Raw genomic sequence first — 15937 nt, 5'->3', positions numbered from 1 at the left:
AGGTGAGCTCAGAACGATGCTGGCCTGGCTTGTCTTGGGGAATTCACCAGAGTGGGAGCAGGATGCCAATAGCAGGCCTGGCAAGGCTGAATGCCTGGGACAAGACAGCCAAGAACTGTGGCAACATAACTGTGGCTGCTCTAAGTGGGCAAAAAGTAATGGATTGACACTGCTATTCCCTTGGCTTTCCCACTAGTTCCTCAAGAAGTCACCCTAAACTGCCCAGGAACCATCACTGTCCAACTCTTCACCATTGCCCTGTGGAGAAAGGAAAAAGGTAGAGCCAGAGAATCTTTACTACCAATATACACTACCCATTTTTTTCAGATAATGCTTTGTATTTTCCAAAAACACTGCCAAAAGCAGTGTCATTTGCAATCTCTTCCCTTTGTCCAGCACAATACTGGAGTTGCCCTTTTGTTTCTGTACTTACTCACTTTAAAATTTCACCAATTCCAATTCCAAAGAGCTCCCTTAGATAAGTTTCTGCTTTGCAACAATAGGCTGAATGGGTGAATGTTACCTGTGTGACAGAACTTGACCTATCAGAGGCACAGAAGCCCTTTCTGATTTTATTTGAGAACAGTTTGCTCTGTAGGAAAGAGGTGTCCACATGTGTAGCTGTGGGCTTATGTTACCTCTGCTGCCCAAATGAGATTTTTATCTTACAATTACACTGTGGCATGCTTACTATAGAAATTAGGAATGTACATAATTATATATATAATATAGATATTAGCACATTAAAGGGGACTCAGATTGCTTTTTCAGAGGGCAGAGTGGGTGGAAATCAGATTCTGCTGCATTGCATTCCCCTGGCACAGCACCAGAACTGTCCTAGAACAGATCTTACAGATAACACCAGAATTTACAAAGTTCACAGTGACCCCCATGGGCTCCAGCCCACTTCCTCCTCCTCCTCCTCCTTCACTTCATGACTCACACAAGTGATTCCATCAGCTGAGAGCTATTAATTGCCAATCTCAATACTGGAGAAAGCTGTGTCACCACACAGGTAAAGATATATTTAGTTACCACCAGATAATGCCTGCACTTCTGCCAGTGCAAACAGGCACATGACTGTGCAAAGCTCGACTATGGGCATTTCTTATCAAAGAAAACAACATTTAAAGGGTAGAATTAGAGAAAGGCTTTCAGAGTGCAAAGCAAGCAGTTTCCTTAAAGGGGCAGCTCATATGAGCCTCTGCAAGTCCCAGGTACACACTCTTAAACTCAAATTTTAATTCAGTGCAAGATCTCCTCTACGTTTCAGGAAACAGATGAACCACACATTTGTTCATTCAACCATAGAGGCAGTAATTAGAACATGTTTAAGGATTTCTGGAGCTCGCTGAAGCAAGAGCAGTTTTAGCAGGATTTTCCTGCTGTAATTTTCTTGGCTTCATATCTGAGAAAAACCCTATCTTATCTTAGCTCAGCATACACATGCCTACACTGAGATCAGCTGCCCACTGGCTAAGGCAACAGTGTTTCTTAATACTAATATAAAGAAATTTCAAGTATGATGTAGGCTGAAAATGTATAATATGTTTGCAGCATCAGTCCAATGGCTACCATGTGACAAAGCATCTCTTGTGAAACCTTGTCCAGTGGTGTTTCAGATTACATCTTCTCTAAGTAGCATTACATGTTACTTTTAAAAATTAAAAGCATAATGCATCCCATCTGCCTACACAAAGCAAGATTCCCAGCTTTCCAGAGCTCAGCATTCCATAGGCACAAGGGTTTTACACAGCTGCTGAGTGCTGTGCCCTGCACAGACTCATCACTGTCCATGCCTGGATAAAACAGACACACCACGAGCCAATTCCCACTGCATTGGCAGTGTCCTAAATATGGGTAATCCACATGTGCAGTAAAACCCAGACACTTCTGCAGGAGACAGAGCAGGCCAAGCCTCAGTGAAACCAAATTCCTCACAGAAGAGCCAAATCACTACTAAGAGATTACAATGAAGGCCAGTTCAGAAATCCACAACCCCGAAACACTGAACTTCCAGAGGAAATCACGGTGCTGGCACTTGTGGCACAGAGCCCTCTCCATGATCTGCTGGCCATACAGGATCTTCAGTGGGAAAACTTGACACCTGCAAGGCATGAAACAGCCCTTTGCACACTCCTCTCCTGGGCACTGCCATCCCACTAAAACCTGAAGGTGTGCTGAAATGGAGCTGTTCTGACTGGAAGGAATGTGCTTGTCCCCTGCCAAACATTTGCTTAATCAACCAGTAAGCAGGAAAATAAGTTAATCAACAGGACTTTAAATTCTTGATGGTTATTTCTACCCATAAAACCACAAGGAAAAGCAAAACAAGAAACTCACTGAAACACTGGCCACACTCAGCTGTGCTGAATGGCTGGAGGTATGATTGACACACATCCTGCACAGGAATGTGGCTGACACTGAGCCACTCACTGAAGTGGTAAAGCCCTAAGACTGCTCTCCCCATCTATGTAAAATTGGCAGCTTCCAGTTCCAAGAATTTCAAATCAGATTGACTCAACCCAATGGCTGCAAAAACCAACAGAGAGACAGGACAACAGGTTTTCAGCCCAAGGAATTCCTGGTCAGCCCTCACAGACCAGGCTGTTCCAGGAACAGCAGCAGCCTGTTACTCTAAATTAGAGGTGATACCCCCGGTCTAGAACGAGTCCACCCAACTGGGACCAGGGAAAGGGCCCCACTTTGTGAGATGTCAGATACTGCAGCATTACCTGAGCACTGAGGCTTCCAAGCAGAAGGGAGTTCAGGAATTTCACATACCCCAGCTGAGACTCCCTCCAAGCAGGTGTGCACATCTGCAGCTAACATGCTGCAAGGCTTGGCTTCAATCACACTCTGCTATTAAATCAGAAGCAATATAAATAAGGTTGAAATAGGACAGTAGGGAATTCTCCAGCCCAAATCTCATCTTTGGTATCCTGTAATCACATTCAGTATTCAATCATCATCTTGACATTTGAGTATTCCACCTTTGGGGGAGATTCCTCAGTCATCCAACTCCGCAGCAGTGAAGTTATTTGGTTTGTGGTTCCCTGTGTGCCAAGGCCCCCACTCAGTCCATGCAGAAGGTTTCAGACAGAGGCTGTCCACATCTGAAGATAAACCTGATTAGCCAAATCCCCTCCTGTTCCATCAGCTTACACAGAAGGATGGCAATGTTCATATCTGAACCCGTGGACTAATTACTTCTACAAAACAATTAGATTTAGGGAAAACTAGTGTTTAACCCTGGCCAGCTAACCCTGAGATTTTGCTTCAGGCAAAAGTTGATTCCTAAGAGCTGCAGACAGGGATTCCAGTTCCTTCTGTGGGAGGACACAGCAACACAAGGGCAACCACTAGACAGGTTCTGGCTGTAGTGGGAGTTTCCTCGTGCTATGACACACCCTTCCTGGGCATCTTTCCCTTCCAGGTTCCTCATGCTATGGCACATCTTTCCTGGGCATCTCCTCCCCATCCAGGTTACTGCATCTCTAAGTTACTGGCCCCCATTAAATCTAAAAATAGAAGAAAACTAACCCAAATAGCCTTTGGTTTTGAAGGTGTTGCATTTTTTACAGGTACCTGTTGCCTTTTGTGACACCAGCTTTAGAGTCTCAGAAACAAATGTAGCTAACTCATCTTCCAGCAAAAGCTCCAGCTCATTTTAGTCTCATTCTGGAGGATAAGACACTAATATGTCTTCAAATAGCAACGTCTTAAGGACAAGAACTCATTGAACTACAGCATGGTCATTTTATTCAGCTACCTTCCTTAAAAAGAAATTCCACGTCCTGGACTGCTGACTGCATATAGTTAATGAGTATACATACTGCTTGGACACTACCAAAGTTCTTGATCAAAGAAGTTTATTCCAATCAGTTGACATGATTTACATTGCTACTAAAGAGGCAGTAAAGTGGCAAAGACTTGCAATTCACTGTTGGATTTAATACTCTTCACCTGCATCTTCTCCATCCATCGAGTCTGTGCCCACTTCTTCATAATCTTTCTCAAGAGCAGCCAAATCTTCCCGAGCCTCTGAGAACTCCCCCTCCTCCATCCCTTCTCCAACATACCAGTGGACAAAGGCACGCTTGGCATACATCAGGTCAAACTTGTGGTCCAGGCGAGCCCAGGCCTCAGCAATGGCCGTGGTGTTGCTCAGCATGCAGACTGCCCGCTGCACTTTGGCCAGGTCTCCCCCAGGAACCACTGTAGGGGGCTGGTAATTGATGCCAACCTACAGGAGATGCAGAAGAGACCGTGAGTTTCTTTGTGGTGTTTGACAGAGACCATAATCAAAGTCAGACAACAAGAGTTGAATAAAATGTGTCACTCACAAAGCTGCTCTGTATGAGAGCCCAAACCTCCATTTCCTAAAATACAACCCAGGTACCTACAGAACAGCTCAATGAGGAAATACACTCCATGGTGTCCTAACTAGAGCAGCTGGGACCAGTTCATCACTGTATGGGTGTAACCCAAAACTGTGTATTCTATAGCCTTCCATGCCATTTCCCAGAAACTGATATCAACAGACCATTTACACCATCTGCCCAGGGCCTGACTCCTCAGGCTCTAAACTGGGTGTTCAGAGGCCTGTGAGATAGGAGGGTGCTCCTGTCCTCACACCCAGTGTGGAACTCCCCGCCCTGAGGGAGGGACTGGGCATTCTGCCTGAACTGGAGAATAGATAATCTTGGAGTCTTGGGACTTTTTTAACCACTCATAGGATCCAGAGGAAGACTGCAGACCACCACTCAACCAGACTGAGACCACCACTTTCCAACTGGACTGCAATCACCACTCTCACCAACAGGTTTTTTTCCCCCCTCTCCTTTTACTTTGGACTCAGGGGGCCCAAAAAACACCACTCTGTTCATGCCCCAGGGTGCTGCGTTATACATTTGGGTTTTGTGGGTTAAAACCAACTGTTTGTCTGTATAATTGTATTATTTTATTGAATTGTTATTCTGACTTATAATCTCTCCTTTGAGTTGAGTTCATTTCCCCTGCTGGTTTACCTTTAAACCAGCACACATGGGCCCAGGGCAGTGAATGAGAAGCCTGAAAAGCCATGACAGGACTGAGACTTGCCTTAAAACCAGTAGGGCACCAGTCCACGAACTGGATGCTGCGCTTGGTTTTGATGGCGGCGATGGCGGCGTTGACGTCCTTGGGCACCACGTCCCCGCGGTACAACATGCAACAGGCCATGTACTTGCCGTGCCGGGGGTCACACTTCACCATCTGGTTGGAGGGCTCAAAGCAGGCGTTGGTGATCTCTGACACAGAGAGCTGCTCGTGATAGGCCTTCTCTGCCGAAATAATCGGCGAGTACGTCACCAGTGGGAAGTGGATCCGAGGGTAAGGCACCAAGTTAGTCTGAAATTCGGTAAGATCCACATTTAAGGCACCATCAAACCTGAGGGAAGCGGTGATGGACGACACTATCTGACCAATGAGGCGATTGAGGTTGGTGTAGGTTGGGCGTTCAATGTCCAGGTTTCTACGGCAAATGTCATAAATGGCCTCATTGTCGACCATGAAGGCACAGTCGGAATGTTCCAGCGTGGTGTGGGTGGTCAGGATGGAGTTGTACGGCTCCACAACAGCTGTCGAGACCTGAGGTGCAGGGTAGATGGCGAATTCCAGTTTGGATTTCTTCCCATAGTCAACCGAGAGCCGCTCCATCAGCAGAGAGGTGAAACCTGATCCGGTGCCTCCCCCAAAGCTGTGGAAAATCAGGAAACCCTGCAAGCCAGTGCACTGATCTGACTGAAAGAGAAAATACAGGTGTTGGAGTCGTTGTGTGGACATGAAGCATCCCAAATCAAGCTCAAGAAAGACAGCTCTGAATTCTAACTGTTCGAGCTTCAGAAGTACTGAATTTGATTTACCCACCAATAATCAAGGAAGTATCCCATGAAAAACACTGTATTCTTGGCTGTTTTAAACCTCTTCAAATTGCTACCTCAAAATCCCCCTTACTGCCAATTCTCAGCCAAGGCCATTAACAATGATCAAGAAAAGCAGTAATGTTGAAAGACCTACACACCAACTATCCCTTACACTGATTTGACATTCTCTACCTGCACAGAAGTGGAGCAATCCCCCATCCCAGAGCTCCTGGTTCTAATCCTGTACAAGTACCAAGCATGTATCTCTTCAGGGGAGGGAGCTGTCACAGTGTATTACAGAGCCAGTCCAGTTCAGGCTTCTCAGATGACAAAATGAGACAGCTCTGTCCTCACAAAGAGGTGCCACACGATGCTCAGCTCAATTCCCAGGACTGACAGGGACTCCCAACAGCTTGTAAAAAGAAACTACAACCATGTTTTTCAGGTCAAAGCACAGCCTGCTGCAAATTTATCTTGGCTTTAATTAGAGACTGTGGCAGCCGAGTGCTGAGAATAATTCCAGTTGTGATCTGCAAAAGGTGAACTCTTCACGAAGGCACACTCAGCATTCCATATCAAAGCACCAGAGGTACACCTGGGTTGTTTTGTGCAATGAGAATTCCCACCTTTGTGACACAGATTGGGTAATGTACACGCTTAGCAGCCCTAAAAAGGGAACTCAGACCTCCTAAGCTGCCATCTGCATAAGTCAGCCACACCATCAAAGTACTGGGGAGCCTGAAACATCCCCACTTACTGAGATTTGTTTCTTTTTACTGTTATTACCATAAAATTAATCCAGAAATCATAACAGCAGGAAATGGAAACAGTCTAAACCATGGAAGGAAACACTCCTATTTAAACTTCCTTGAAAGAGCCACAGTCAGAGACCAACCCTTGTCCAGCAGGACTATGTGAATCATAATTTTTGTCCTGGCTTTCTGAAGTTGAACAAGAAACTACATATGAAGTTTTAGGTGCCTCATCAGCATTTTAGGCCACTTGAAAGCTGTATCTGACAGAAATAATCCAGCCATTCTCAGCTGGCTAAGAATAAAACCAGATGTAGACTAAGGGCACAGATTCTCCTACCACAAAAAATATAAAGCACAGCTTATGTATTGAATAACTATGTACTGAATAACCTAATTTCCAAATCCTGTAAAATAGGGTAAAAAAGATGTTTAAGAGCTTTCAGTAAAGAAGAATCTTACCAGTTTCCTGATACGCTCTAGAACTAGATCGATTATCTCTTTCCCAACTGTGTAATGACCTCGAGCATAGTTATTTGCAGCATCTTCTTTACCAGATATCAGTTGTTCAGGATGAAAGAGCTGCCTGTATGTCCCATTCCTAACTTCATCTGGGGAGAGACAAGATAATTATTATTACATAATATATAATTACTATTTAAAAGTTAATTTTCTATGTCCAACAGGTTTTTCAGACTTCTGAGGGTGTCCAGAATAAGGTACCTAAACTCTTAGAGATAAAAAGCAACCTGATAGCTACCAATCAGTAGGTGACAATACTTTCTACAGCCTGAATGTTGAATCACTAAGAAAAATTAAGTTACTCCTTAAGAGACTTCCATTTTACACTGGAGTTTAAAATTGGCCTGCCAGAGCAATTTAAAACTGGACTGTGGCAGCAGAATCATTCTTCCAGTTTAAGACAACTTAAGGCCCATTTTGCAGCTCAGCAGCTGAAATCCTGCTTTTCCCCCTTACTTCCCAAGCCCTTCACGATGCTGCCTTGTTGCTTCTGCAGCTGTGGGCAGGCAGAGCCAACACTGCTTGCTTGTCTTCTCCTTTCCCTTCACTGTACTTTCTGCCAAAGGTAGAGAAGGGTTCAAAAGAAACAGGAGATGCTCTTGGAGAGTTCTGCAATCATCCAAACCCTGAGCTGTAAGCTCCAGCACACACAGCTGAGTTAAAGAAACAGTGCAGATGCACACACAGCATCCCCCAGCAGTTACACATCTGGAGACTGATTTAGAGTTACAATCTCCACTAGTCCCAGAAATATGCACTTACATCTAGCAGGCTACAGCTCTGTCCTAAGAGGTACAAAGATACTCAGCAGAGCTTTGTCTCTGGTTTAGCTCAAGCCACTCTTGAGTTGTGTGCTAATGCAGTATTGCATTCTTTAATTAAAATCAGGTGGACAGCAGAGAGCTTTATGAACTACAGCTGAAGTTGCCTGTTTGCCTATATTCATTAATCTGAAAAAGAGTTAGCAAGACAAAGATAAGTAAAATTCAAGATGTAAAAATATAATTACTATTCAAAACAGTTTAGGCTGAGCAGCTCCCACTGCAATCTGCAATCTAATATTCTAAAGTATTTCTAAGACCGCATCAAAACAAACAATTTGGAGAAGTTTACCATCCCAAATACTCATGTGTCCAAGACTTCCTGCGTTACCACTCCAAATTATAAAGGATAAATATGGCTAATAAGGGAAAATATAGAACCTAAAGAAAAAGGCAGGTGATAGGTGCAGTATGAGTCAGGATGGTCCTGGGGAAGTAACAAAACTAGTAGAGTTCAGAGGATCAGTCACTGGACTATGAAAGTGTGCTGGAACAAAGAATTGAGAGTTGAGGGAACAGCTAAACCAGACATGCTGTGCTTCATCTTTTTAAGTCTAGCTGGGTTAGACTTTTCAGGACACTTGTGTTGAATTCCCAGATGTCACTGCCCTATTTTGTGGTGTAAAGTTTGATGGTGCACATGTCCAGCATCCTGCTCCTTTCTCCAAGAGCAGCTCTGCTCTGGAAGGACAGAAATCCCTTGTGCACACATGGGGCAGCTGCAGAGCTGCCACATGCACAGGAGATGGGTTTTCATAAACTCAGTGCAGAGGGACTTGCTGCATGAATGGGGAGTCTCATCCTAGCCCTGCCCAGGAAACTGGAGCAGTAATTTTCACATTACCCAGGCAGGAATAAAGAAGGGCAGCTACCCCCCAGAAAGGCACCTGATGCAACCTTGAGTATTACCAAGCTTTAAGGCAGCCTCTTGCCCCTCTCCCCATACTACACCTGCATCATTAACAAGCACTGCACACTCACTACCTTTAATTTGTCCCAAGACTCACCAGCTCCCCTTTCCCTGAGGCCAGGTGAGAGTTTTGCTACCTGCCCCCCCTCACCTCATGTCTCAGCTGTTCCTGGTTGCTCAGAGCCACCACCTGGCAGCAGCAGAGGAGACAACAGCCACAAGGCAACAGCTCCTGGGAATATTAGTGTATGGCTGAGGGTGCTTGGGCTCATTTCAAAGTTACCAGCCCAGCACTCCCACCTTTGACCAGCCCCACAGGCCTCTGCTCCCCTCACAGGTTCCTTCTGCTGTGTTAGCCACAGAATGGGGGCTGCTGTGTTACACTGAACAGAAGCTACAGGAGATCCACAGTTTGAGTACACAGGAACAGCCTGAGCACATCCACACATTTCCCCCAACTCTGTATTGCAGAATGATAAAACCCAGCAACTGCACAAGCACAGATGACACAGATCCCTGCTATGAGAGCCTCAAGTCACTACTCGAGGCAAGGCAGTCATAAACCAGCTCCAGCAGAATTACTTCCAGCACACACTGGCAAGAGCAAAACCAGGATTTGTGACCCAAGGAATAAGGGTCTTGTGAAACTGGGAGCTCACGTTGAGCTGGGAGTGCAGCTACTGCCTGAGGATGGGAGACTGTCAGTGGCTGATGTATGGGATGACACCTGAACACCAAGAGCCAGTGTTGCCAGAGTTTGGAATACAACTGATTTTCAGGAGTGGATTGTTATTCAAAGATAAGGTAATAGGAAGTTGAAGTGCATACTCAGAAGTCCCTGAATTTAGGCTAGTGATGGAGAGCCATTTCTGCAAGCTCTACTAAAGGTACCCAGAGCAGAAGATTGCTTTGGGAAAGCACCATGTACTATAAGAAATCTGCTTAATGATACTTTCACATCTTTCAAAGAGGTTCTACTGACTGCAGCACACATTATGCCCTACTGTTCCAAGGGGTTATAACTGCTCCTTGCATAGCAAAAGTATGCAGCATGTTCACAAGACCCTTTTAGCTCCACAGCCTGGCAGAAGGTAATACTGAAATTCTTGAGAGCTCATAGTGCACATTTGCAACGCAATGAACACAAAGCCAAGCCTTTCCCATCACCAGGAACGCGCGGGCAAGTAAAAATTTGCAGCCCCAAAGCATTTTTTCCAGGGCTAGAGAAATTAATTCCTTAGTCAAAAGACGTGCAAGGGACTGCAGGACACTGTTACCTATGACTGCAGGTTCGAGGTCCACAAACACAGCCCGAGGGACGTGCTTCCCTGCACCAGTCTCACTGAAGAAGGTGTTGAAGGAGTCGTCCCCTCCTCCGATGGTCTTGTCGCTGGGCATGGTCCCATCAGGCTGGATTCCGTGCTCCAGGCAGTACAGCTCCCAGCAGGCATTCCCGATCTGCACGCCCGCCTGGCCCACGTGGATGGAGATGCACTCGCGCTGCGGGACACAAACGGATCACTCAGCACAAACAGCACCGCCCTTGTTTAGCAAACCTCCTGCACACCCACCCCCAACTCCCAGCCTGCAAAGCCATTGAAACGTTGGCCTTATTGTCTTGGTGTTGGGGGGTATTTGGCACAAAGCACAACAGAACACAAAAGCCCCCTTCAGTCATCAACAGCTCCACCCAGACAGACCCTTTTGGACATTATCGTTTTTACAAGCTCGTTCCTCCTTGTTGTTCTTCAATCAGACAGGAAGAGTCTGATCAACTCTTCCAAATCCTTCAGCCACTGAATATTTAGAAAAGCTGGTGATTGCACCTGTCACTGGCCTAAGTGTCCAGAATAGCACAACCCAGACTCCAGCCCCAGGAGCACAGCCACCAGAGGCAGCAAAACCCTCCCCAAGATCCATTGGAGAAGTTTACCATCCCAAATACTCATGTGTCCAAGACTTCCTGCGTTACCACTCCAAATTATAAAGGATAAATATGGCTAATAAGGGAAAATATAGAACCTAAAGAAAAAGGCAGGTGATAGGTGCAGTATGAGTCAGGATGGTCCTGGGGTCACTTCATTTAATGAACATGAAATCAGAACAATATTCTCCTGGATCCCTTTAGGAAGCTTTGCCACTCTGTAAGAAAGTCTTTGCCTAACAAACCCCTTTGTATCCCTCCACTAATACAGACCGTCAGATCTCACACCACACTGCTGCACACAAAGTGCTCAATTCCTTAACACCACACAAAACTACCTCATGGAAGCAAGGGCAGCAAAAGGATCTATTCCTACCCATTTACAGAATCCCCAGGTTCCCTTTGATGTCCAGAGCATAATCCCAGTTTCTTTAATATTTGATCATAGGGCTTGAATGGTAAAAAACAAACCGCACTGGAAACACCTCTCAACTCCTGGTCCATCTGGGGCATTTTACATTCAAGTTCTGGTTTTGAGTGACAGTTGAACATGTTCTAGAAGAGCCTGCATATAGGGCAGTTCAATGTGACTGTTACCCAAAGTTATATTCAGACTCTATGATTGGGCAAGGCAATTTTGTCCCCTGGAATTCCAGGATAAGCAGGAGTACAGGCCAGGCAGGGAATGGACTGAGAGCAGCCCTGAGGGGAAGGACTTGGGGGTGCTGGTGGACAACAGGCTGGACATGCCCCAGCCATGTGTGCTGGGATCCAGAAACCCCCCCGTGCCCTGGGCTGATCCCACAGCGGGGGCAGCAGGGGAGGGGGGGATTCTGCCCCTCTGCCCCCTCAGGTGAGACCCCCCTGCAGAGCTGCCTCCAGCTCTGGGGTGCCAATATCAGAAGGACGTGGAGCTGCTGGAGAGAGTCCAGAGGAGGCCACGGAGATGCTCCAAGGGCTGGAGTCCCTCTGCTCTAGAGCCAGGCTGGGAGAGCTGGGGGCTCTGGAGCCTGGAGAAGAGAAGGCTCCAGGGAGATCTAGTCCACATCCATAGTTAATGCAGAAAAGCAGGAGCACGGTCCGTTCAAATTCATCGGGAACCCCACAACATTAAAATCTGTATTTGCAAAACAAAACAAAAAAAAAATCACCTGTTCTCAACCACAGCACTGTACAGCTGAACTGCTGTTTTTAAGCTCCCATCCATCCAAGCTGTATATTCAGATATCCAGTCCACATCCTCTCTGTGACCAGCCTTACTCAGAGCTGCTGCCACATTACTCCTCTTCAAGGCCATCACTTCCCAGGCTGACTGGGGTGGTAAGATGCTGTGATGGCAGAGGACACACAGCCCACCTACACAGTGTAAAACAGGTGACAAGAAAACCAGCTGCAGTGCCACAGAGAGGCCAGGCCATGGCAATGAATGAGGAATCATCCCTTCAGGACAGCAGGACAGCCTGAAACTCTTCTGCAGGGGGAGGAGAAGAACATAGACCACCACAGATCCTCACTTGACTGAGGTCCTACCAGTGGCCCAAGTCTTGCTGGTGGAGCTCCTAAGCAGCTGGGGAAGGTCATTGAAAGGGTGTGTAAGGACTACACTACATCACAGAGATGGTGGAGATGGTGAAGGGTGTAAAGGAGAAGGATATGAGGAGCAGCTGAGGTCACTTGGCTTGTTTAGCCTGGAGAAGAAGAGAGGTTTAATCATGGTGTATATCTTCCTCATGAGAGGAAGCAGAGGGTTCTCTGCTGGCCAAGGACAGGACCCAAGGGAATGGTATGAAGCTGTCAGGAGAGGGTTAGGTTGGATATTAGGAAGAGGTTCTTCCCCCAGAGGGTGGTCAGGCACTGAACAGGCTCCCCAGGGCAGTGGGCACAGCACCAAGGCTGCCAGAGCTCCAGGAGTGTTTGAACAACACTCTCAGGGACAGGGTGGGATTATTGGGGTGTCCTGTGCAGGGCCAGGGGTTGGACTCAATGGCTCTTGTGGGTCCCCTCCAACTCAGAGGATTCCATGATTCCATGACTAGCATGTCCAGGCCAGGTAAATGCATGTTAGACTAGACACAAGCTTTCCAGCATCACAAGAACGAGCACTACATTAAGACTACACAAAGCAACAGCAATGACTTGAGTTCCAAAGAAAATGTACGTCTGAAAGTACAACTTGGCAACACAGGCACAGACCAGGTGCTACAGATGGGACATTAAACCTCGGCATGTTTACTTTGACAAAGTACAAAGTTCAGCACATGGGGCAGTGACTCCCTGCACCAGTACAAACAGCAGTAACTGAGAATCAGCCCTGCTGCAAAGATGCTGGGGATCACCACAAAAACCAGCCTGGATGTCCCACAGGGCATTCTCATCCTCAAACCATGGTAAGGCAAACCATTTGCCAGGCTATAAAAGGAGGTACACGGCCAGTGCAGGAGAAGCCTTCCCTCTGCACTGCAGGTGGGTCCAGGTTGGATGCTCAGAGGCTGCTCTGAGGTTTAGGTTCATGTTAGGAAAAGCCTCACAAGCAGTGTGGCCCTGGAACAGGTCACCAGAGAGGTGGAAAGGGAGCTCCATCCTTGGAGGTTTTCAAAACTTGTCTAGACAAGGTCAGTCACAAAGCCTGGCCTGCTGCTACTGTTCATCCTGCTTCAAGAGTTCCTTCAACTGCTTCCCTGCAACTCTACCAAGGACTTCTAAGTAGTATGTAGGTATTTAATTAAACACAAATCTTTGTCAGACACTGAAATACTCTCTGCCTGTTTTGCTCTGCATGGCCTTTTCAGCATCAAGAATACTGAAAAACAGAACAAAATCCAAGCCTTGAAAGTATCATCTCCAAGTTGCAATGACAGGCAAGAGAGCTGTCACACTCATTACAGCTCAGGGCCTTCACACATCACTGAGGGGAGCTTTGTAATTACTACAGTTTAAATGTGTACTACAGACAGTGCTGGTAAGTGCTGCATTCAAGCCATAACACAGAATGCTTTTTTTTACTGAAGTAATGCTCTCCCTACACTTACATACACTATTTGTAAGCACAGAAACAGTTTCAGTGAAAATTCAGGTAGAATTTCTTCAGCCCAGTCTCTGTCTCTGCCTCCTTTGCCTGTGGGATGTGGCTCCAGCTGAAGGGCACTGGCCTGTCCTCTGTCACTGCCCTTCCAGCAGCTGCAGACCCAGCCCCCTGCACTCACTGCTGGGTTAAAGCCCCCCAGCTCCCTCCATCACACCACCGGGTCAGGCTGTAGGTCCCCTGCACTCCCCAGCACAGTGTTTAAGGTCCAGCTCAACCTGTGTGAGGTTGATGGAAAGCCAGATTTCCTGGGAACGGCTGTGCCAGCTCACACCAAGCTCAACAGCACATCACACAGAGGAACGTGGTTTCCCTGGGATGGGACTCCAGGGAACCTGTATCCTTGGCAGAGACCAGGGGCTGTATTCACACTCCTGATTCGACTTTATTTAAAAAGCATGACCAGAAACAGCTCCCTAGGGAAGTGCAAGGGCAAGGACATCAACACACCCCATCGGTACTCTGACTTGTAACCATTTCCAGTTCAATACATATTTCCCACGCATTCACAAGCCTACAGAAGCAGTCTTGCTACATTTTGTTAAGCTCATGTAACCTTCTGACGGTCTCTTTCCAGGGAGATGTGGAAGGCCAACACCCCCAGGGGGAAGGGCCGCACGCCCATCCCCGACTCCGGCTGCGCTGCCCAGCTCAGCACCTGAACCTTGTCCTGTGGGACGCCTGCTCACACCCTCCCGATCCCCCTTCAAGGTGACTCACAACCTGCCGGGTCATTCACCCCCCGCCGGACCTCCAGGAATTCTCCACATCAGCTCATTCCCGGTGCTCCCGACGCCTCACACCACAGCGGGCGCCGGCAGCGAGCGGCACCTGGGGAACACCCGGGGAGGGGGAACGGAGCAGCTCCTCTGCTCCGCCTCTGCGGGTCTCCCCGGAGCTTCCCCGGGGTCACACCCAGCGGGTCCCCGGCAGCTCCCGCAGGGACCTGCGACCACGAGGGATGGTCGTGCCCGGGGCTGAGGGTCCCGCGGGCCGCCATGTTCTCGGCGGGGTCGCCACCATTTTGGGACGAGACGGCGGGAGCGACACGGGAACGACATTCCGGGGCGAGACACGGCTCGGGGCCCGCCGGGGGCAACCCCGCCAGCCCATTTCGCCCCGCCGCCAGGGCGGACCCGCGCGTCCCGCCCCCCTCCCCCTCTTTCCCGCAGCGCACGGGATTCCCCCCGCGCCCCCCACCCCGCGCTCACCATGGCTCGGGAGCGCCGGGACAGACGCGCAACGTGTCTGAGCAGCACCGCGACAGCGGGAGCCCTGCCCGGGCTCACCCTTATATAGGGCGGGGCGGGGCCACGGGCTGCCTGCACTGCGCTCATTAGCGCGGCCTGCGCTCGGCTGGGCGCCATTGGGTGGCAAGGATGTCCGTCACCTTTCTGCGAGAGCTATTGGTGGATTCGTAACCAGGGGCGGGGAGGGGGCGGGGTTTAGTCTTCCCGCCAACGAAGGCCGGAGCCGCCCTCCTCAGGCTCGCGCGCGGGATGGGCTGGGATCGCCGTCCCCGGGCCGGGATCGCCGTCCCCGGGCTGAGATCGCCGTCCCCGGGCCGGGATCGCTGTCCCCGGGCTGGGATCGCTGTCCCTGAACTGGAATGGCTGTCCCGGGCTGGGATCGCTGTCCCCGGGCTGGGATCGCCGTCCCCGGGCTGGAATGGTTGTCCCCGGGCTGGAATGGTTGTCCCCGGGCTGGAATGGCTGTCCGCGAGCTGGGATCGCTGTCCCGGACTGGGATCGCTGTCCCGGGCTGGGATCGCTGTCCCGGGCTGGGATGACTGTTCTAAGGCTGGGATCGCCGTCCCTGAGCAGAGATCACTGTCCTGAGCTGGATTCGCTGTCCTGGGGTTGCAATCACTGTCCCTGGGCTGGAATGGCTGTCCCCGGGCTGGAATGGCTGTCCCCGGGCTGGAATGGCTGTCCCGGGCTGGAATGGCTGTCCCGGGCTGGGATCGCTGTCCCTGCGCCCAGAAGTTGCCTGGAGACACCCTGAGAGCCCCAGTCCTGCC

General features: G+C 48.8%; 1 protein-coding gene across 2 annotated transcripts; it reads right to left on the bottom strand.

Moving 5' to 3' along the window:
* Window positions 1–3855: 3855 nt before the first annotated feature.
* LOC113974515 (tubulin alpha-8 chain) lies at window positions 3856–15208 on the bottom strand. Of its 2 annotated transcripts, none has more exons than XM_027697683.1 (5): window positions 15129–15208; window positions 10189–10411; window positions 7121–7269; window positions 5104–5784; window positions 3856–4246 (listed from the first exon to the last, which is right to left on the bottom strand). In XM_027697683.1, exons 1-5 carry the CDS (start codon window positions 15129–15131, stop codon window positions 3953–3955), a joined length of 1350 nt encoding a protein of 449 aa, XP_027553484.1. In that variant the 5' UTR covers window positions 15132–15208; the 3' UTR covers window positions 3856–3952. The 2 variants fall into 2 exon arrangements, with proteins under 2 accessions (XP_027553484.1, XP_027553486.1); XM_027697685.1 differs by lacking the exon at window positions 15129–15208 and adding an exon at window positions 13219–13223.
* Window positions 15209–15937: the final 729 nt, after the last annotated feature.

Source organism: Neopelma chrysocephalum, unplaced genomic scaffold (assembly GCF_003984885.1).
Source record: "Neopelma chrysocephalum unplaced genomic scaffold, ASM398488v2 Primary Assembly neopelma1_122, whole genome shotgun sequence".
Classification (NCBI taxonomy): Eukaryota; Metazoa; Chordata; class Aves; order Passeriformes; family Pipridae; genus Neopelma; species Neopelma chrysocephalum.
Note: the sequence above shows the minus strand (reverse complement) of the source record. Positions and strands in the feature narration are given on the sequence as shown.